Below are 20,941 nucleotides of genomic sequence, written 5' to 3'. Positions count from 1 at the left end.
CCTTCACTTCATAGTCAAGTGCATTTGAAGCACTAATAACAGGAGTTTCTGCAAGACCCTACAAGGCAATCGTGCATGGCAGTGTTACTGCTCTGAAGGCACAGGCAGAAAACTGTCCTACTGAAGAGAGCACAGCAGGTCACTATCAGATCTGGAAAGAGACCTCTGCTTTCTCACTTGGGAGTGTTTGTGACTTTTTTTTTAACATTCAGATTTCTTTAAACTTATTAAAAAGCCCAGAGCAAACAAACAAACACATCACCACCACCCCATGTGGCTGTGGCCCTGACTTTGCCATCTACGTTATCAGTTTGAACTGAACTGGATCCTTGGTGACACCTCAGAAAAAACCCACCTTATTCAGATTTCATCAAAGGAAAACCGTTCCATTTATAAAAAGATTCCTTTGTAAAGCCAACAGAAACATAGAGCGTCAGTACAGAAGGCTTTCCCAGAAATAAAGGGAAGCTAAGTATCAAACAGAGGATTGATTTTCATCCCGTGTTTTGATGCTCATAAAAGTGTTTTACTGCCACGGGTATTTCTTGACCGTGTTTTAAATTACAGAGCAGCTCATGCAAAACCAGGAGCCGTTAGTAGCGGGTGGCCTCTCCTCTGCTTTTATGGAGCGAAAATTTTCTTCTCCCTCCCGAACGCCGGTGATTTTGATCAAAGTCCTGGCGGGACACCCGCCTCGGCGGCTGAAAGGACAGCAGCATTAAATCAATTCCCTAGGCAACCTCCCAGGCTGGGCTGGGATTGTTAAAATAATGAGTTGTGCACCACTTGATCCCAACCCACCAGCTGATCCCCGTTTTTACAGACAATAGGTAGCACAGAACCAGAAAGCGCCTGCGACTGCTCAGAACGTTTCTCACAAATAGTGCATCTTCAGCTCAAAAAAACTTCACTTTTTTTTTCTGTAACAGCCTACTGGTATTTTTAAATCTAGGAAAAGCATCCTTCAGAGTTAAAACAAATTTTAAAAAAAGAAGTGTTCTCAACCTTATTCCATGGAGCTGCTGTTCGAAGAACCAGAAAGGTTTTTAACAGTGAGCATTGCACTCTGCTGCCTCTCACCTCTCAAAAACTCTATTTTCTTTCCACAGCCCGCATCATCTTTAACTCAGGTGTTTCATTGCAGGGTTCAATCCTGCTTTTCTTTTCAGTATCTTTACCTGTAGTTGTTCTTTCCCATTTCAGAACAAACACCTGAAATTTTCTTTACTTTAAGTTTTGCAACATACAGGCCAGAAGTCCCAAGGACAAGTAAATCGGGAGAGCCCCCTGGAAACAGTCAAACATTGTGCTTTATAACTCAGGAGTTAAAGCACACTTTAAACAAAGAGCCTATGACTGGTCCATCAGATAAGGCTTATATCTTTCTCGCTGGAATTTAATAACACTTCTTCTAGAAACACTTTTTGGTCAGCTGCAGTTGAAGTTCCCAGAAATACAGAGCTGCTTAATTACAACAAAGCGTGCATGGAGTTTAATTCCTAGCTCATTGTACTTCCTTTAAAAAAAAAAAAAATGGTTTGTGGAGTAGGTTATTAGCCCCCAAAGAAGGCATTTTTAGGAAGGACTCAATCGAGCAAGAGGTTTGGCTCCTCTCAACCCCCACCTACTCCAGCACCTTTCAGGTGGGGACCAAGCGTGTTCCCAAAGCAGTTCCCCAGCCCTGCTGGCTGATGTCCTCTGCTCCCCAGGGTTGTAGGCTAAGCCTCATTTAACACGGTCTGGCCCCGGTCAGGGCGAAGCGAGCGGCTGCAGCCGGCTCTGGTTTCAGCTCATCCCCGGCCCAGGTGTGCTCCGGCACAGCCCCGGGGCACATGGCAAACGCCGGGCTGGCCCGGGGAGGGGGCACAGAGCCCGGGGAGCGGCCGGGAGTTCATCCCGCCTGATCCGCGATCCCCGCGGAACAAACGCGGCCCCACACGGGCTGGGGCAGCGGCCCCGGGAGCACCTCGGGGAGAGCCCCGGGCGGCTCCTGGAGGAGCGAGCGGACCGGGGCACGCGGGGCCGCCCGGGCCGGCACGGCGGGTCACAAATAAAGAAAGAAATTAAAAGTTGCACCTTGCAAACCCTCACCTCAACTTTCGGCCGCAAACACCGGGGAAAAAAACAGCACCAACAGCAAAGGAAAGCCCAGCGGAGGCTCGCAGGGCACAGTCCCGTCTCGCCGCGGGAGCCCCCCGGGGCCGCACCGACGGACGGGACTCGGGGGCTTCAGAGGGGGTCCCGTCCCGCGCTCACTCACCGCGGGCCGCCGGGCTGGGCTGGGCTGGGTCCGGTCCCCGCCGCCGCCGCCACCACCACAACCTGTCCCGCTCCGAGCACGACTCGCCCCGGTCCGAGCACAACCTGCTCCGCCGTTCAAACCCCCGGCGCTGCCGCCTCCCCGCCCGCCCGGCCCGCCCCCGGCCCGGAGCGCCGCGAAACCCGGCGCAGGGCTGTGCCCGGAGCGGAGCGGCCAGGCCCGGCCCTGCCGCGGGCGGAGCGGCCGGAGCCGCGATCCACCCCCGGTGTTACCGCGGCCCCGCGCCCGCTCCATTCAACCTGTTCCATTGTGTGTCCGCGCCGAGCGGCGGGGCCGGACCCCTCAGTCCCGCCGCCCCCTCAGCCCCGCTACCCCCTCAGCTCCCTCAGGCGCGCCCGGGGCCGGGCCCCTCAGCCCCCGCTGCCCCCTCAGCCCCCGCTGCCCTCTCAGCCCTGCGAGGTCCGAACTCTCTGCCCCTCACGCCGGAGTCTCCTCACGGCGGGACTCACCGGGCTCCGGGTCCAGCCGGGAGCCGAGGGAGCGCTGAGGGAGCGCCGCGGCCCCTGAGGGCGGCCCCTCGCGCGCCGGCGGCGGGTGCCATGGAGACCCCGGGCCGTGCCGTCCCACCCTGCCGGGGACAGGGACACCTCCCTCCGGCACAGGTCGCTCCAAGCCCCGTCCAGCCCGGCCTTGGGCACTCCCAGAGATGTGGCAGCCACAGCTTCCCTGGGCAACCTGTGCCAGGGCCTGCCCTCTGTCATTGTAAAAAAAAAAAAAAAAAAAAAAAAAAAAAAAAAAAAAAAAAAAAAAAAATCTTCTGTGAATCTGATCTAAAGCGACCCCTCCTCCAGTTAAAGCCATTCTCCCATATCCTATCACACCAGCCCCGCTGTGTTTGTTCCCGAAGGATGCAAACAGCCCCTCGCTGCCGGGTGGGCTGCGGGGAAGGCCGGTGCTGTTTATGGCCATTTCCCTGACATCCCACACCGGCCATAAACAGCCTGTGCAGCGCCCAAGGCATTTCTCTGGGGCCATTTGGAGGCCAGGTCTGTCCTTTCCCTCCCTGGGATCTTTTGAAGATGTTGTGCCGCTCACAGCTGCAGGGGCAAAGCACAAGAGCTGAACACTTTAATCCCTGTCCTTATTCCTGATCACAGAACTGCATCCCCTGATGGAAATACTCTGCTGGGCTGAAGGAGGGGAAGGAGCTCCTCAGAGGCAGCGTGGGGGTTTTATGTAATGGAGAAAGTGCTGCTTCTCCCACAGGCTCAGTCCGTCCGGCCGGGCTCTGCAGGGCTGTTTGTCTGCTCCTGTGACTGCTTTTCCAATAGCCAGGCCTCCCACAGAGACAGGATCTGCAACCCCTCAGCCCTGCACAGATGGAAAGCACAGCTTTGAACTGAACTGGGCCTTTTCTGAAGGGGGGAGGGTGTGCTGGTGGTTTTATTCGTTAACAGATAAGCCCTGGATGATAAGGAAACAGCATTAACAAACAATTACAGGGGCTGACCCTCATGAAATCATTTGTCACTGCAATCCCAAATCCCTGTGAGGGAACAACATGCTTGGTTCACATTCGCCCACACCTCACCTCTGCTTGCTAGAAATGTAGCACGTGGTTTCCTGTGAGTTTTCTCTCCGCTTTACAGTGGGTTTTGTGATAAATCCTCCTCTGACTCATCTACAGAAACAGAAGTGCAAAGTCCAGAATTATATTTAATTATTACAGAAAATAAATCGTAACTGTACGACCGTGCCCACCTTGGAAAAGCTCTGCTTCCCAGACGTAGGAACACCCACGAACCCCCACGAGAAACGGATTATTGTTGAGCCTCCATTTGTAGTTTGGGGTTAAAACTCAGCTTTGGGGTTTGCTTCAGGGGACGCCCCGTGCGATCCCAAACCCCTGACTGCCTGGGTGACTTTCACAGCCAAGTGGCACGGCAGGGGTTGGCCCAGCCCTCCCTCCGCTGCACAATGCATAAAAACTCGTCTCAGATTTTCCCCTGACACGGGCACAGCCCCTGGTTTGCAGCCTCCCCTCTCCCCCATGCTGCAGGTACTTCATGGCTCGCTGCTCACCAGCCTCACCCCCGGCACGACCAGGAACAAAAGCACTAAAGAAGCACCAACATCTATTCTTATTTCAGAATCTCAGGAGTCACGATTTTGCCCTGAAATCAGCAGAGAAAATGCTGACACAGCAACTAACTGTCAGACAAGCAAGGCTCAGCTGTTAAGGGTTTTTTGCACCGCACTCTTCTCCCCAAAGTGTTTCACTGGAAAGGAATCACACAGAAAGAAGAAAAATCTGCAAAACACTTCACTTAAAATAAATACTGGGACTGTGGGAGGTCAAACGCAGGTCAAGTGCTTGGTATATAAAACATGTAACAATGAACGTAAGAAATTCAATCTTTATTCTGAGAATATTTACAACATAAATAGTAATACACTCAGATACTGAACACGTGTGCCAAAAATAAAAGAATTTAAGTCCTCATCACCTTCTGGTCCTCCTTTTCAAATTTCTTGTTAAAGTTTTATTTTCATCTAATTTTCAATATTTATAGAACCACCAGAAAAAAAAATCCATAGGATTTCTCTCTTCAGGTGAAAGTTGCCTTCTAAAAATCTGGATTCCTGACATTAATTTATATTCTTTGATATAACAAGTGATTTTTTCCCCCCCCGAGGAACTTTGTAACAACCTTAACAGACATGACAGATTACCATTTATATCAGCAACAATGCAACCCATTATTCAAGATGAATGTTTTCTAAAACAAAAACTACATACAAAAAACAGCGTATGAAAAGAATTCAAACAAAAAGCTCCCGTGTAAACACTTCCCACGAGCTTTGTAAAGGCCTGGAGTTTCTAACCAGTGTGAGCCCTGCAGCAAGGACACACCACCGAGGTGTGAAATGATGCTGCACCTCCCAAACCTGCTCTGTTGGCTGCTTTTCCTGCTGGGAACACAGGTCCTAGGGGTTTAGAAAGTGGAAACCTGGACGACTAATTTAGGACACTATTGTGGAAGAGTTTGGCACCAGAACCTTTCCACTGGGGGCCTGCACGCCGCTACTGAATTTGACTCCCACCTGGGGTATGATGTGGGATATATTCTACACAACCCACTAACTGTGGGGCTTCTGTTCGAGACAGGGACCCTCCACATCGTGGCACTGTTTGTGATCACAAACAGCTCAGGGAACTGCTGTTCCTCCACCTTTTTACCTCTCAGTGGAGCCTCTGAACCAGCTCACCACCTGTTTCAGCCTCTGCACAAATTTATTGCTGCTGATGTGATCTGGGATCCTTTCAGATTTCTTTTCCTCTTTCCATATGCCTTTATTTTTCTTCAAGGCCTTCAGCTCTGCCCGAAGGAGCCTCTTGTGGAGTTTCCAGTACAGGCGGGACTCGTGGGGCAGCCCCTCAATCCGGGCTGCTCTGCCCAGCCCTCGGCTCAGGAGCTCTTCGTTCAAGCACGTGCTGAGAAATCGACCCTGTAAAATGCACAATAAAGATGATATTCACTGTTAAAACAGATTTATTTGGGGGGTTGTGGGAACTCCCCCAGAGGTACAAGCTTTAATCACAGCTGCTAATCTATGCTCTGGCAGAAGAAGTTCAAAGTGAAGAGGAATCCAGCAGACCTAAACCCCAGCTCTGATGTGAGGCCCTGGCACAGGCTGTCCAGAGAAGCTGTGGCTGCCCCAGCCCTGGAAGTGTCCAAAGCCAGGTTGGATAGGGCTTGGAGCAGCCTGGGCTGGTGGAAGGTGTCCCTGTCAGCATCTGACAGAGAGACACACTCCTGCCATGAGTCAGTCTGCAAAAATACTGGTCTTGAAGTCAGACTTGCAAATGCCACATTCCGAATTCATATCCAAAGAGATAAATCATAAATAATAACATTCCTTCAATGAATGGAGATAATGGAATTGCAATCGAAACCGCGGATAAAAGCTCTATTTACCTTATTCACTAAAACGAGGCACTCCAGGGCCGAGCCCTCCCTTCCCAGGAGCTGGAACCACATGGGCTGCTGGGGGCTCAGCTCTGTCTGCAGCCAGGCCGTGCCACGGGGAGCCACCTCCACACCCGCCAGCCGGATCAGCAGGAGACCCTCCGACTGCCCTGGCAACAGAGGGACAAGTTTGGTGCTGGGGGAAAGCTCATGCTTTGCACAGACCCTCCCTCAGCTCCTGGTAATCAATTTATTCCCGTGGACTTAAAGAATCCCTTTTAGTTCCTCAAAAGACCTATTTGCAAACAGGAATTCGGTCTCATCTCTCCTTCAGTAAAAAAACAGTAAAATTCAAGATTGCACAAGTGGTTTATGCTGGTTTAGGTTATTTTGCATACAGAGAGAAAGACCTGCTCCCACCACCAGTCACTGTCTCCTCCTGTCTTTTATTCCCCAGTTTCCCACCTGGAAAGCACGGATGGACCAAAAGGCAGAGCTGGAAATGTTTCAGCCCTTCCTCCCAACCTTGCAGCCGCTCTGAGAGCAGCACATTTCATCCCTACCCTTGTTCTTCACATTCCTTATTACTTACATTTTCTCTGGATGGCTGTGATGAAAGGAATGCTGATGGGAATGTGCTCAACTTCCAGGCCTTGCTCTGTGACACGATGTAATTTCCCTCTCAGTTTCACATTCTTTTCTACAAACTCCACAGGTATATCCAAAGCACTTGTAAACTTTGTTGTCTATTGATGGAAGGAAGAGCAAGACAAAGTTTTATGGAAAAGAGTAGAGTGATTACAGTCACATTAAATCAAACTTCTTCTTAAAATAGTTTGGGAAATTACAGATCTATTATTAGAGAGCACGAACAAGTAAATACAGATATATACTTAGTATGTATCTGTATATATATTAAGTGCCAGCCTTTCCACACTCACCACGTTCTCCCTGGCTTATAGGACCTGCAGCATCGGGGTGGACATAAAAGCCAGGTTTAGAGACAGAACAGAAACTGCTATTTTTTGAGCAATGCCTATTGAAATTCACTTGATTCACCGTGAAAGGAGCGTTTTAGGAGTGGCCTGAATGCTGCTGGGATGAGGTGAAAGGAAACCAAAGGACAGACACGCTGAACACAAAGGCAGGGCAGGGTGGGCAGAGACAGCCCCGCCTTCCATACAGGATGAAACCAGGAGGGAGACAAAGGCAGGTGAACAGCTTTGGGAAGATCACAAGGAGATTAAATTTGATACCACAGCCCGGGAGGATCCCGAGGGGGTGTTATGTGATCACACAGGGAAACCAAGCTGAGCAGCAGCAAAGACTTGGGCTGTGGCACAGGAATGGAGTGAGCACTGGTTTGGGGTGGAGGGAGAGGGACAGGTGAGACCCCCAGGACTGCAGACACTGTAAAAGGCCTTTGCAGAGCACTGTCCTAATTCTACTGGTGGGATTTTAAAGCAGAAGCTCTACACAAAAGTTCTCTCGTAGCCTTCGGAACTGTGCAGAGGGAAGAGGAGGGTACCTGTTACTTTTAAGCAGCTGGAACCCTGTGGGAGTGGGGTGATCCCTGCCCTCGGAGGCTCAGCTTCTCCAGGCACCGGTGGTGTGGTGTTAGTGCAGCCTGACCTGACCACTCCAGGGAGCAGAGGAAGATTTGGGTGATGTTTAACAGCGTTCAAAGGCGGTTCTGCGCGTGGAAGGACCGTGGGAACAGGCGAGGAAAGTGCTGTGTTTGGACATGTGAGGGTGCTCGAGCTGCACTGAGGGAGAGGGGAAGGGCCTTTACCCATCCCAGGGGCTTTGGGAACAGGCTCTGGGTGGGAGCAAAAGGGGGGGGCGAGGGGGCGGCTCAGTGTTGGTGCCCCCCGAGATCTGGATCCCCCAACGGGGAACTGCTGTCAGCTGTCACCACTGGGTGCCGTTAAACGTGCAAACAGAGGAGAGTCCCGAAGATGGCAGAGCGGGGAGCCCTCCGAGGGAACACCCGGCTCCTGCTGCCGTGGAACGGAATAAAACACAGCGGTCCCTCCGCTCGCTGCGGGAACAGGCGCTCCCACCGGGAACGGGCGGGACAGCAACGGGACCGCGCCTGGGCTCGGCCGGCCAAGCTGGGATCCCCAGAGCGGGGTCCCCACAGCAGGGTACCTCCCCCGAGGTCCCCACAGCCCGGCCCCCCGTTCCCGCACTCACCAGGCGGACGCTCCGCGCCAGCAGCAGCACCGCGGCCACGGCCGCGCCGGCGCTCAGGCCCTGCGGGCAGAGAGAGGGGGTCAGGGGGGCCGGGGGGGCTCGGGGGGGCTCGGCGGGACCCCCCGGCCGCCCCCGTTACCCGCAGCAGCCCCAGGTGCGCGTCCGCCCACTCGGAGAGCCGGGCCAGGCCCTGCCCCAGCCGGCCGGGCCCGCCGGGCCGCTCCGCCATGGCCACCCCCGGGCGGGCGGGGACAGCGGGACACGGGGAGGGAACGGGGCGGGGACACCAACACCGGCCAGAGCAGCCCCGCCCCGCCCCGGGAGGGCACCCCAAGAGCGGCCGGAGAGAGAGCCCCGCCCCGGGCGGGGACACCTCCTCTGACCTGCCGGACTCTCCTTCCTTCTTGTCTTTTTAAGGCCTTTGTGTTTGGTTTGTGCTTGTTAAAGGCGTTTTAAGTCCTCAGTAATTCTAATGTGTTTTTTTTTTTTTTTTTTTTAAATCACTTTAAAAGAGGATTGGTAGAAAAAAAGCAGCAACATCAGAGTTTTACTGCTTCCCCTTCAGCAACCTGCTAATGGGCTGGCACAGCACTAGCATTTCTGACTTACAAAATAGCTACTTCGATTAAAAGCACTAATCCATCACTTGTTTCAGCAGTTTGGAAGAATAAACAGTTACTTAATTCAGGTCATATTTCATACATATTCTGACCAATTCAGAGTGTATGTGTAACTTTGACGTTGTTGAGATCATCTAATAATTGATAAGCAATCCTCAACCCATCTTTATTAGTAATAAGTTTCACTGTCACTTTCAGAAAGAGTGAAACAAAATCGCACAGTAAAAGCCAACGCTGAAAAACCTGGGAATTTAATTCCTCATCTTCTGCACTCGAGATGGTTTTCCTCAAAGTCAGAAAAGTTAAAAATCTCTAGGTATGGACAAGCTGTGATTAAATCAGTGGCCTGTGGTTCCAGTGGGGACACAGAACTGAAGTGTGGTCAGTGCAGTGGAGATGAGGGGGCTGGGACTGAAAGGCGCAGCCATAAAACTGGTGTGTTTTTATGTTGTCTTTGTGCTTATGAAGAGGGGGAATGGGAAGATTTTCAGCTTGGAGAATAAAAGCCATCTGATTTCACTCAGCTTGGCTGACTGTGTTGTACTCAAAAAAAAACTCAGGAGAGGGGAAGGGACAGGAATCAGTGCCAGGGAAAAACGTGAGCACACTGTCCTCTTCCAGACCCCTCCTTGCTCCTGATGCCACCGAGACCCTTCGTACACACCCACCCGTCCCCTCCAGTCACTCCAGAGCTGGGGTTCATTGACTTTCCCCCCAAACACGCAGTAACAGAAGATCCCCAACCTCCTCCAAGCCCAAGACTTCAAATACTGCCAAGGCAAGAAACACAGACAGAGACTCACGTGCCCCTCCGAGGGCTGTTTAATAGCGATGCACCATTTAACACCCACCGAGGTGCCAGTGCCCTCGCAGCGCGGGCTGTGGGTCACTAAGGCACTCAGGAGGGAGGGCAGGGGGGATAATGCACCGGGAATGTTTCCACCACACGGCATCAGCAGCTGCTGCTGCAGCAGCTCCACCACAGGACTGTGCTCCTTGGATTTATGGGAGGGCGAGACGTGTACCTGCTCACTGGGAATTTGGCAACTTTGTCATCACCAACAGCTTTTCTTACCCCGGGCTGGGATCGGTCACGGGTTTCCCACTGATTTCAAGAAGGAATGTTCAAATTTTAGTGACGCAGGGGAAACCCAGCACTATCAGTTCATTCCCTCAGACTCACCCTGCTCCAAAGGCCCTGCCCTGGGAGGCCCAGCTGCTGCACCTTCCAGTTACAGCTGCAGGACCCGAGGCTCAGAGCATTGTGCGTTACTCCAGTCCTACCTTAGAGCACTCTGTCCTCGAGACAGTACCTTGAATGTAATTCAAAATGCTTTGAAACAGCGGAAATAAATTAAACAAATGTAATTTGTTTATAAAAATATTTTCTTATAAATCTTTAAAGCTTATAAAAGCCAGAAAATACATTTAAAAGAATCTCCAGAACGTTTCATCCTTACAGGCGTGGCTCCAGTTCAGAAAGTGAGAAGCGAAGCCCACAGACACCTCACACTGATCTTCCCACAACACTTAACCTACACGTGAGAATGCCTCTGGCATCCCTCCCTGGCCAGCTGGCCTGTCAGGTCACTTGTGTGTGACAGTGGAGCCGGGACTCAGCTGGCAACGCTGCCCCTGGACAGCCACGGCCCCAGGAGCCGTTCCAGGGGTGCCATGTGGGATCAGCGGTGGTTGTGCCAGCAGCCACGGCTCTGGAGCTCAGGGAAATGCAGGATATGCTGGGGGGACAGAGGTTGGAACCTTTACTTTCTGAACTGGCACGGGGAGGGCAGCGGTGTCACACGCACAGCCACCGCCTCGGCCACACCATCTCACTGCTGTGGCACTGAATACCGACATTCCTGGGCGTGGGTTAGGGGAGATGTCTGTGCAATAAAACCAAAACAACCTTGCTGGTCCACCCAACATTTACGTGCATCAATTGCTCCTCTTGCACTTCCAGGAGGACTGTCCTTCGTCCTGCAGCTTTTTAAACTTTGGTCCAAGGAAGAACCACCAGCCAAAGCCCAGGATGAGGCAGATGACGGACTCCACGTAGTAACCGTCCAGGGTGGTCACGCAGGAGCCACCAGCCTTTGTGCAGAGCTGAAACAGGAGCACAACCTGATGCATTAAGAACCTCTGGGAGACACAAACACAACTTCAGAAAGATTAGAGAGCAACTGGTGTCTGCTTGCTCTTACTTATGACTAAGTATAGTTGTTGGCTCTTCCCTGTTTCTTACAGAGGCAGTCAGAGAGGCTTTGGAGCTTTGTCAGCACCATGAAAAGTTACAAATCTGCTCTGAAATAATTTGGGAAATGGAGCACGCTGGCCCATGGGGCAAACTCCAGGAAACAGAAACTGCCCCACTGCCTCGGACTGGCTTGGAGGTGCAACCACTGATCCCAATCCTATGGAGAAAGATGATGATTTAACAGTATCCATGTTATGGTCTCCCCATCCCTGGAAGCATTTGAGGCCAGGCTGGACAGGGCTCGGAGCAACCTGGTCTAATGGAAGGTGTCCCTGCACAGGGCAGGGGAGGAAGAGAGGGAGATTTAAGGTCCATTCCAACCCAAAGGGATTCTCTGTTGGGGAGAAACACGCCCAGGATGGTTTTTAACCCCCAGCATTCAAAGGGTGAGTGTACAGCACGGGACTGTCTCTGCTATTGTTTGGCTTTCAACACTGCTCTAATCCCAGGATAAATCAATCCCCTGAGCTGAGGCTCTGCCAGCACCTTCTGAGACGTGTCAAGATCAGATTAGGAATAAGAAGGGAGTGGTGGTGCAATGTTACCAACTGGGAGGATGAGAGAAAAGATCAGGGGAGTGAGGTGACAGAGGAAGGACTAAGTTCAGTAGAGGCCCAGGCCTAGGGAACCTAATTAGTGACAAGCTAATGAGGGAGCCTGCTGGGGAAGCAGTTTCCCCTCTGCAAGAAGTACAAACTGCAAGTCCAGCTCAGACAAGTCATGCTGGATTTCCAGAACACTTTGTTTGGAGAACCTCCACGTCCTAAAAAGTCCTGGCATTCACGAGTGAAATAAATCTCACTCATGAGCACAGAAAAACCCCCCAAACATTTCCACTCTTCAGCCACAGTAAGTGTCTCATTTGCCATGAGGAGGTGAATTTGAAACCTCGCTTTCCCAGCAGTTCTGTGTCCTGTTGTTTGATGTGTGTACAGGGCACAGCAAGTTCTTTGTTCTCTTCCAGAGGGCTCCCAGGACTGGGAATGCAGCCAGTCCCACTGCTCGATTTCAGGGGGAAAGTGAACACCAAAGTCAGGGAGCAGAGCAGCATCATGGAGAAGGGATCAAGGCAGGCAGAGAGGAAACCTCCAGGAAGACAGGAGGGAGAAAAACCCGTCACAAGAATGGAGGGACCTGGAGGACACACAGCCCTGCCCAGGACAGAGCCCCTAATGACACAAACATACCTACAGCCTCCTCACACCAGAGCAATGACACCAATCTGGTGCTTCTGCCACAGCTTTTCATCCCAGCCCCGACAGAAAGGGACAACTACCCTGCAACTGCAAACCCCTGGTAAAGGTGCTGGTTAGTCAGAGTGGACAGAAAAAAGCAGACAATTTTGTCAGATGGGAAAATCAGCTCTGATGGGAACTTTTAAGCATGAGCTGAGCACTGTGAAGGCTGTCAAAGGCAAATGAATGCTCCAAGCAGCAATTCAGTTGTGACACCGTTGAGCAGGGCCCTCCAGGGCCCCCAGACTCACCTCTGCAGCTGCAGCAGTGCCGCAGGAGTGGCCCTGGGCCCCGACACACTCCTTCACCGTCAGGGGATCCACCAGCCACAGGGCCACGGTGGAGGGCCAGTTGCCCCCCAGGTTGGACACCGTGTTCAGCAGGGTCATGTAGGTGCCCCCGATGAGCGGGTCGCTCACCTTGGCGTTGAAGGCCATGATTGCCACGTACATGCTGTACAGGGTGATCTGGGGGGACAAACACACACACAGGGGTCTCCACGGGCACCACGACTCAAATCCCCAACGGCAAAGCTCTCCTGAAGTGAGCAACATTCACTGAAAAACAATCCCAACAGCTTAAAATCGCCCAAGGGAGCAATTCCTGCTGCAGCCTGTCCCTCTGCCCTGCCACTTGCCTCCAGCGTGACTGGAGTCATGCCCCACATGCACTGGCACGACTCGGGTTATCAAACCAAAACACAAGGCCAGCTAAAATAGCCTCTAAGCCCAACACTGTTGCAGGTAAAAGCAACTCTCACAGCATCACACATTTCGGTTGTGATCCAAAGCCGGGTTTTCCAGGCCTCTGGATCAGATCCATAGTGATGTTCCTCCAACAAGCTAGCATTTTTTTTCTAGGGGCAGGATCGTATAACTCGATGGATCTGCAGAAGCAGCACAGTCATCAGTGTGCCTGTCAAACTCTGCCAGAGTGCTGGGATTTCTCCAGCTCCCCTGTGCTTCTGAGCCTCTGGCTCTGGGGAAAAAATAACCTGGGAAACAAAACCAGACCTGGACAACTCCCAGCAGCTCCACGGATGCTGTCCAGTGGAGCACAAGGGAGTAGGGAGAACTCACACTGGTGAGAGTATCAGAAGTCAATACAGCCACACTGACCAGGCTTGGAGGGCTTCCAGTGAGAGCCAGCACAAAGCAGGTGACAGCATTTACATCCCTGGAGGTGATGGATGTGACTCCCCCTCCCACCTCCCCTTCCCAGGTGTGTTACCTGATGGAGAGCGTAGCTCAGCACCACCACAGCGTAGTAGTACACGGGAAATCCTCCCTCGTGCTTCACTTTGGGAGCCCACCACACCAGGAATGCAAACTCCAGGCCGAGCAGCAACCTGGAGGGGAAAGAATCTGTAATTCAAGTAATTCTTCCCACTTGTTCCCTCAGCACAAAGCACCCAATGAACATTTGTAGAGAGTACACTGAAACAGTTTAGATCTAAACAGTTACAACTCTTTCTATCTAAGATATTAAATACTTGACAAGCAGTGAAATTGTTAAATAACAGCAGGAGAGCTTTGCTCTATTGGTGCTGCACATGCATCTTTAAAACACTTCGTGCTCTTCTTTCTCACAGGTGATGCTCCACGAATTATCTTCCAGGCCCAGGACAGAATTCAGCTCCCTGGGAGAATCCTGACACACTTTCTTGTAGCTGGAAGTTGGAGAGCTACACAAGAAACCCTACACTTGATCTAAATACACAAACGGAACACACAAATTCCTGTGTCTCCATAAAATGAGGGTTTACCTGAAAGGCATTGCTTTGTAGAAGGTGTTCAGGGGCTGGGGGCCTGCTGTGTATTTGCTGATAACCAGGGGCAAGATGATCTGTAAAGGAACCATTGGAACTGCCAGCAGAGCCAGGTGCTCTTTGGGGACCCCCTCCTCCACCAGTTTGAGTCCTGTTACAGCATCTGCTGCTGAAAATCCAACCTGCAAGAGAAATCAGACAAAACAGGCTGAGGAAAGCAGTGGGAGCTTGGCTAGAAATTCAGTTTACTATTAAGTAAATTGAGAAATGGGGTAGAAGACAAGTCACTTCTGCCTCTGATTTGACTTCCAAATTAGTTCTGCATGTCCTACAGTAGCACCCTCTTATTGTCATCAGTGCCCAAACCATGCCAAGAACACTGCCATTCGTGCCTGTGCCCTCACTGCTGTTGGCATCCACAGCATCCAACAGGAAGCCATGGAAACCCAGTCTGGACACAGCTGCAGATTCTGAGAACAGTCCTGGAGTCAAAAGAAACATTTTCTGCCCTTTTAACTGCAGGCTGCACAGTCTGTTTGGAAATGTTTTAAAATGTCTAAAAAACAAATTACTGTTATACCAGACTGCAATTAAACTCCCCTGCAATAGCTGTGTAAACACAAAAGCTCAAACAAACGTTTTCTGCTGTCCAGCCCTGCTCAGCACGATGGTACAAACAGTTCTGCTTCAGACTCCGTGTGAAAATCCACAACTCTGATGAGAAGCAACAGCAAAACTAAGAAATAAGTTCCATCCCAGGGACTCAGCAGCCTTGCAGACTCTGACACCAGCATTTTACAATTCAGACATGTCTTTACTCACTTTGGACGTGAGGATCAAGAGACAGAAGGTGAGAACTGCCGGCATCTTGATGATTGAGAACAGCAGCCTGTAGGTATCAGTGATGCCTTTTGTTTCTTCTTTTGCTGGTATCAGCTCCTTGTTCTCCTTTTTCAAAAAGGCAACCAGTGTAGTGGTAACTAAGAAGACAGCTCCCCAGAAAAACAGGAAATCTGGAGGGGGAAATAAAGTGAGATTAAAAAACCCTTGTAGCAGCCCTCACTGACAATTCACCCAGTATCTAAAATGCAGTTATTTCGCTAAATGTAAACCTGATCACCAAAACTGAATAAAACCAAGCGGCAAAAGCAAACCAGGAGCACAGAGGTACACACAGTGAGTGGCTCAGCTCTTCCCCCAGCAGGATCCAGGTGTTTGCTGGAGCTGGGGAGGAGCAGCAGCAGCAAAGCGGGTCACTGGCCTGCTGCTGGCTGGGTCAGTACCACAGTGAGCACCTTGGAGGGGCAACAGGGACACAAATGGAAGGGCTGATGGCTTGCACAGGCAACCACTAAAGGCTGATAAAGGACATGTAACAGTTACAAGACAGGGAAAAACCTGCAGAGGAAGAATTCCTTCCCAGCTGTGCAGAGATTTACCGGGTACTCATGGAGTTCTGTGCTCACTTCTACACTCCCTATCCAGCATCTGCCTCCCATCTGGAGGAAACAAAGACCTGTCAGTGTGGACGTGGCCCGAGGAAAGTTCTTACAGTCATAAGGAGCCCTCAGATATGTCTGGCTGATGGGGATCCCTGCCAAGGTGCAGGTATTTTAAACACAGCTCATAAATGCTGAACTCTGGGTGTGAAAGCAGCAACAGTAAAACACAGCAAGTGAATGGTTAATCTAAGATAATCCTATCCTATCCTCTCCCTCCAGGAGAGAGGCAAGGAAGAACTCAGTGAGGAGCAGGGGGCAGGACAGAAGCAGCCTTTAATCTTCCTGGTCATGAGCAACTCCAGAAGCCTCCGGGAGACTTGAAAGGAAGCAGCGAGGGCTGGTGAAAGGGCAGAGGTTTAGTCAATTATTACCTGCTCCTTATGCCCAGGAAGAGAACAAGAAAATGGGGAAGGACTGCTTTAAGTGCATCCACCATTCTCAGGGTAAAAGAAAAAAGGCTTTTCGAACCATTTTTTTGCTGTTTCCACACCAGCTACTTTTCCTTTCCTAAAGAGCTCATAACCAATGCCATCAGATTCCTCTCTGTTGAAGAATAGGTGCCCTTAACACAAACTTTGAAGCCAAGATGCATTTTCAGAGCGTCTTCCTAATCACAGTGGCTGGCTATGAAGAACAGAGGAGCAGTTCTCTAATAATAACCCTGGGCATTATCACTGCAGTGAGAGATGCTCCATGTGAGGATGGGGATAGAAATAGCTCTGAGCATCATCACATGAGCAGTCTTGATCAGGTCAGCCCTGTCAGCTGCAGCACAGCACTGCAAGGGCTGCATCAGCAACAAAGCAAGGCAGGAGAAAAAGAAAAAAACCCATATATAATAGTCCACATTAAAATTGTGTGATCCCACCACTGCTGCCTCCCCACCCCGATTTTGTCTCTGCCCCTACGCTGTGGCTAACAAAATAAACCACTGTGATGGGGCAAAAAGAGGTTTTGAACTAGATCAGGGGTGGATCAGGCTGGGAAACAAACAGAAGGTGCCTGGGCATCCAGGTCACAGCTGCACTGCACTGGCACAGCCCTGGCCCAGCTCACTGGGGCACTGCCCTCAAGGGGCACCTCTGTCCTGTCCCACACTTCCCTCTCCTCCCTGGTGCTGCCACAGGCTCTCGAGACTGCACAGCACAGGGGGCAGGAACCACCAAACCCAGCCAAGCTGCCCCTGCCTTTAAAAATCCAAGTCACCCGATCTGCAGCTGCTGAATAAACTCCTGGATGTGCCAGCACAAACCACCACCCCACAGAAAGGCATCTCCCATCTTCTTCTCTAGGCCTTTATCCCGAAACAGCCTAACACAGCACTTGGTGTGATGGATGGTTTTACACCGTCCACGATTTCCTGAGGTTAATCACAAATGCTGTTGCTTCTCAACAACTCGAAGCTGACTTGAGATCACAGAATCACAGACTGTCCTCAGTTGGGAGGGACCCACAAGGATCATCAGTGCAACTCCTGTCCCTGCACAGACACCCCAACAATGCCACCCTGTCCCTCAGAGCGTTGTCCAAACCCTCCTGGAGCTCTGGCAGCCTTGGGGCTGTGCCCACTGCCCTGGGGGAAGAACCTTTCCCTGAGATCCGACCTGAGCCTGCCCTGGCACAGCTCCAGCCGTTCCCTCCTGTCCTGTCCCTGTCCCTGGCCACCAGCGAGAAGGGATCAGTGCCTGCCCCTCCAGATCATGGAGTGTTGACTTGTTCTTTCTCAGCCTATGACAAAAGTGCTCAGAGACCTGAACTGGCAGAAAACGATTCACTTTTTCCAGCTGTGAAGTTTTCTGCTGCTTTACCTGCCTGAACTTGCTCATCCCAACCCCTGTTCCAAGCAGAGCAAGGCCCAGCGAGCCCCCCTGCTCCTCAGGTAGCTGGTTATGTCCTGCTGCTCCTCAGCTGCTCCAGGGAAACATGGACACACCAGACTGTGCCACAGGCACCCAAACCAGGCAATGGGAGTTTCTTACAGTCAGTTTTACCACCTGAAAAAACATATCCTGCAACTCTAGTGTCAGTTATTTGCCTTTCTTGCTCCACCCACGTCAGCACTCCAGGACAGGTTAAGCAGGTTGCATTGGTGCTTTTTGGGTTTGGGATTATATATTTTCTAAAAACAGCACTTTTGTAATAGTAACAAACCCATTCATACAAACAGTGCTGAGAAAAAAAAAACCAACCAAACAACAAAACCCCTGGGCAGTGAGGGAAGTACTGCTAAGCCAAGCTCTCTGAACACCAGTGACTGCAAGTTGCATCAGCAGAGAAGACGTCAGTGTGCACTGCAGAGAGAGGGAAGAGGCAGGCCAGCACTGAGGAGAGGCACAGCAGGAGCACAGGGAAAGCCAGGGACCAGCTGGGACGGCAAGGACTGCTCTGTGCCCGCTGACAGAGCCCAGCCAGGAGGCTGGCAGCAGGAAGGGAAGGAGAACACTCGTTAGCAGTGGTGATGCTGCACACACAGGGCAAGCACAGCAGCCTTGGAAACTGCTGTCCTGGGTTATCCAGCAGACAGGCACAGGACAGAAAGCAAAAACTACCCTTTACACAACAATTCCAGCCTGTTTTGGCATACCTGTTCCCTGGGATGACACAGGCAAGGCAATCAGTGTGAGAGAGGGAAAAGAGACTAAAACCATGAGAATCTGCCCCTCACTGCTGCTCATGGACACCCCGAGACTGCAGCCAGAGGCACCCCAGGATCTCCTGTCCTCCCCCAGGCTGAGCTGGCTGAACTCGACCTTCCAACCAAACCAGCTGCCTTTCAAGCATCTTTGAGGTAACAACTCTAAGATCAACCACCACACCGAACCCTTCTGGGAAAAAACCCCAAACAACCCAAAGGCCAGCAAACAGAGGCATACCTACACTAACAGCTACTTATGGATGGACTACCAGGCTTCATTTAATTCATTAAGTACAAAATTCCTCTTAATTTACTAAAACAAGGCCTTCCTTCAGAAAATGGCTATTTTTCAGAATATGCTCAACCCCAAGCACTTCTACCTCTGTGCACAATACCATATTGGAAGAATCAAAGTATTTTTAATTGCCCTTTCCTTTCTCCCAGAAGGAGATGATCATGAAAGAGCTCCTTAAAAAAGGCAAAGCTTTTGGCTTGTTGGTTTGTTTTTTTTTCAGAGTAATCTTGTCCATGGCCATTAAACTAGGAAGGGGAAAACACAATCCCTCCAAAGTGCTTAGGTCAGCCAAGATAATGACAAGGCAGGTTTCCCACAGCCTTCAGCCCAGAGAAATCTGGAAGTTCAGTGGATGTAGCAGTGGGCTCTGCCAGGCTCCAGGCAGGCTGTGCTTTCCCACAGGCGCAGGGGACAAACCAAGCCTGTTCCAAACCACCACTCGCTCTGAACAGAGCGGTCCAGGCCCAGGGAAGAAGCATCCTGAGGAAGATATAACTACTGTTATAAGCAAGGAATTCTTGGCTGGGAGGGTGGGCAGGCCCTGGCACAGGTTGCCCAGAGAAGCTGTGGCTGCCCAGCTTCTCTGGGCAACCTGTGCCAGGGCCACCTGGGCTAGTGGAAGATGTCCCTGCCTGTGGCAGGGGTGGCACCGGATGGGCTTTGAGGTCCCTTCCAACCCAACCCTTTCTATAATTCTGTGGTCTAGTGGAAGGTGTCCCAGCCCACACAGTCTTTAAGGTCCCTTCCAGCCCACCCCATTCCACGGTTCTACTCCCACCCCATCCCATCCCACCCCATCCCATCCCACTCAGGCCGGCAGTGCCCGGGCAGTACCTGACAGGGTCACAATGCCGCGGGGCTGCGGCTGCAGCCGCAGGTATTTGTTGCAGAAGGAGGCGGACTCGAGGGCGAGGAAGAGGACGTTTCCCAGGAAGTAGCCGGCCGTTTGCCCCACGGAGTTGCAGGTGGAGGCGTACCCCACGTTCTCCCTGGACAGCATGGTGAGCGCCCAGCCGTCCACCGCGATGTCCTGCGTGGCCGCCAGGAACTCGAAGAGGAAGAAGGTGACGGTGAGGGCCCGCACGTCGGGGCCGCGGCCCTGCCCGTCGCCCAGCAGCGCGTCCACCTGCGTGGACATGTAGATCATGAAGAGCCCCAGCACGTACTGCGTGGGCACCAGCCACGACTTGCGGCGGCCGAAGCCGCGCAGGTACACGGCGTCCACCAAGGGCGCCCACAGCAGCTTGAGGCTGAAGGGCCAGAACACGAAGCTGAAGAAGGCCTGGTCGGTGTAGCTGGCGCTCTTGCTCTGCAGGATGAGCGGCACGCTGCCCGCCAGCCCCAGCGGGATGCCCTGCAGCACGTACAGCACCAGCAGCAGCAGGATGCTGCCCAGCTCCGCGCGGAACCCCCGCGCCGCGCCCGCCGCGCCCGACAGCGCTTCGGCGTCCGCGGCCAGCGGCTCGCCCTCCGCGGCCAGGTAGTGCTGCCGGGAGCCGGCGCGGCGCTGCCGCCCGCCCTCCTCGGCGGCGATGGCGGGCGCCATGGCCGGGACTGACCCGGGAGCGGGATCGGGATCGGGATTGGGATCGGGATCGGGATCGGGATCGGCGGCGGGAGCGGCCCCGGCGCCGCCGCGCTGAGGGAACGGCCCCGCCCCGAGGGCCCGCGCCAGGCGTGGCCGCGCCTGATTGGTGGACATGTGGTGACGTCACACAACCACACCCCCCGCCCCACAGTCAGTGCCAGGAATGGGATCGGGATGGGGTCGGGATCAGGATGGGGTCGGGATTGTGGTGAGCGTAGATGTCCTGCCCCACTCCCCCCGGCCGAGCCCAGCAGGGAACCCCGGGGGGGTCAAGGGAATCCCTGGGGGGCATCGGGAAGAGCACCGGCAGCAGGTCAGGGAGAGGGGGTCCTGCCCCTCTTGCTCAGCCCTGGGGGAGGCACATCTGCAGGGCTGGGTCCAGCTCTGAGCTCCTGGGACAGGCTGCTCCCGGGGGAGGGTGCAGCAAAGCCGGCAAAAAAAAAGAGATTTGAGGGACCGGAGCATCCCCGCGAGCAGGAAGGGCTGGGGGAGCCGGGGGCTGCTCTCCCATCATACCGCGGAAGGCTCCAACCGCAGCACGGCCTTTCAGGAATTTCAATTAGGAAAAACACACTGATTTCGTGTGCCGGGGGAGCGGGGGCGCGGGCGGGGGC

At 52.7% G+C, this 20,941-nt stretch overlaps 3 protein-coding genes across 5 annotated transcripts in view; all 3 read right to left on the bottom strand.

The window, feature by feature from the left end:
* The window catches only part of PLCH1 (phospholipase C eta 1), a 61,835-nt gene extending 60,130 nt beyond the window's left edge, over positions 1-1,705 (bottom strand). Inside the window, exon 1 of the mRNA XM_027894868.1 lies at positions 1,625-1,705. The gene's annotated coding sequence lies outside the window, so the exon portion shown is untranslated. The remainder of the gene's footprint in view (positions 1-1,624) is intronic.
* Positions 1,706-4,663: 2,958 nt separating this feature from the next.
* Positions 4,664-8,656, bottom strand: CUNH3orf33 (chromosome unknown C3orf33 homolog). Its single transcript, XM_027894828.1, has 5 exons — positions 8,567-8,656; positions 8,428-8,487; positions 6,824-6,977; positions 6,241-6,401; positions 4,664-5,770 (listed from the first exon to the last, which is right to left on the bottom strand). Exons 1-5 carry the CDS (start codon positions 8,654-8,656, stop codon positions 5,498-5,500), a joined length of 738 nt encoding a protein of 245 aa, XP_027750629.1. The 3' UTR covers positions 4,664-5,497.
* SLC33A1 (solute carrier family 33 member 1) lies at positions 6,539-20,315 on the bottom strand. 3 transcript variants are annotated; one of them, XR_003572472.1, is made up of 8 exons: positions 19,574-20,315; positions 15,130-15,320; positions 14,305-14,489; positions 13,770-13,887; positions 12,791-13,006; positions 10,573-11,153; positions 10,356-10,360; positions 6,539-6,549 (listed from the first exon to the last, which is right to left on the bottom strand). XR_003572472.1 is itself a non-coding variant. In XM_027894825.1 (6 exons), exons 1-6 carry the CDS (start codon positions 20,283-20,285, stop codon positions 10,986-10,988), a joined length of 1,590 nt encoding a protein of 529 aa, XP_027750626.1. In that variant the 5' UTR covers positions 20,286-20,315; the 3' UTR covers positions 9,841-10,985. The 3 variants fall into 3 exon arrangements, 2 of the variants coding, with proteins under 2 accessions (XP_027750626.1, XP_027750628.1); XM_027894825.1 differs by lacking the exon at positions 6,539-6,549 and having other exon boundaries at positions 9,841-11,153; XM_027894827.1 differs by lacking the exons at positions 6,539-6,549; positions 13,770-13,887; positions 15,130-15,320 and having other exon boundaries at positions 9,841-11,153.
* Between the last annotated feature and the right edge of the window lie 626 nt (positions 20,316-20,941).

The sequence above is a fragment of the Empidonax traillii genome, unplaced genomic scaffold, assembly GCF_003031625.1.
Source record: "Empidonax traillii isolate 1590-97213 ecotype Southwest subspecies unplaced genomic scaffold, ASM303162v1 scaffold444:size1099390, whole genome shotgun sequence".
Taxonomy (NCBI): Eukaryota; Metazoa; Chordata; class Aves; order Passeriformes; family Tyrannidae; genus Empidonax; species Empidonax traillii.
The sequence above is the reverse complement of the archived record's forward strand: the minus strand, read 5'-3'. Positions and strand labels throughout refer to the sequence as shown.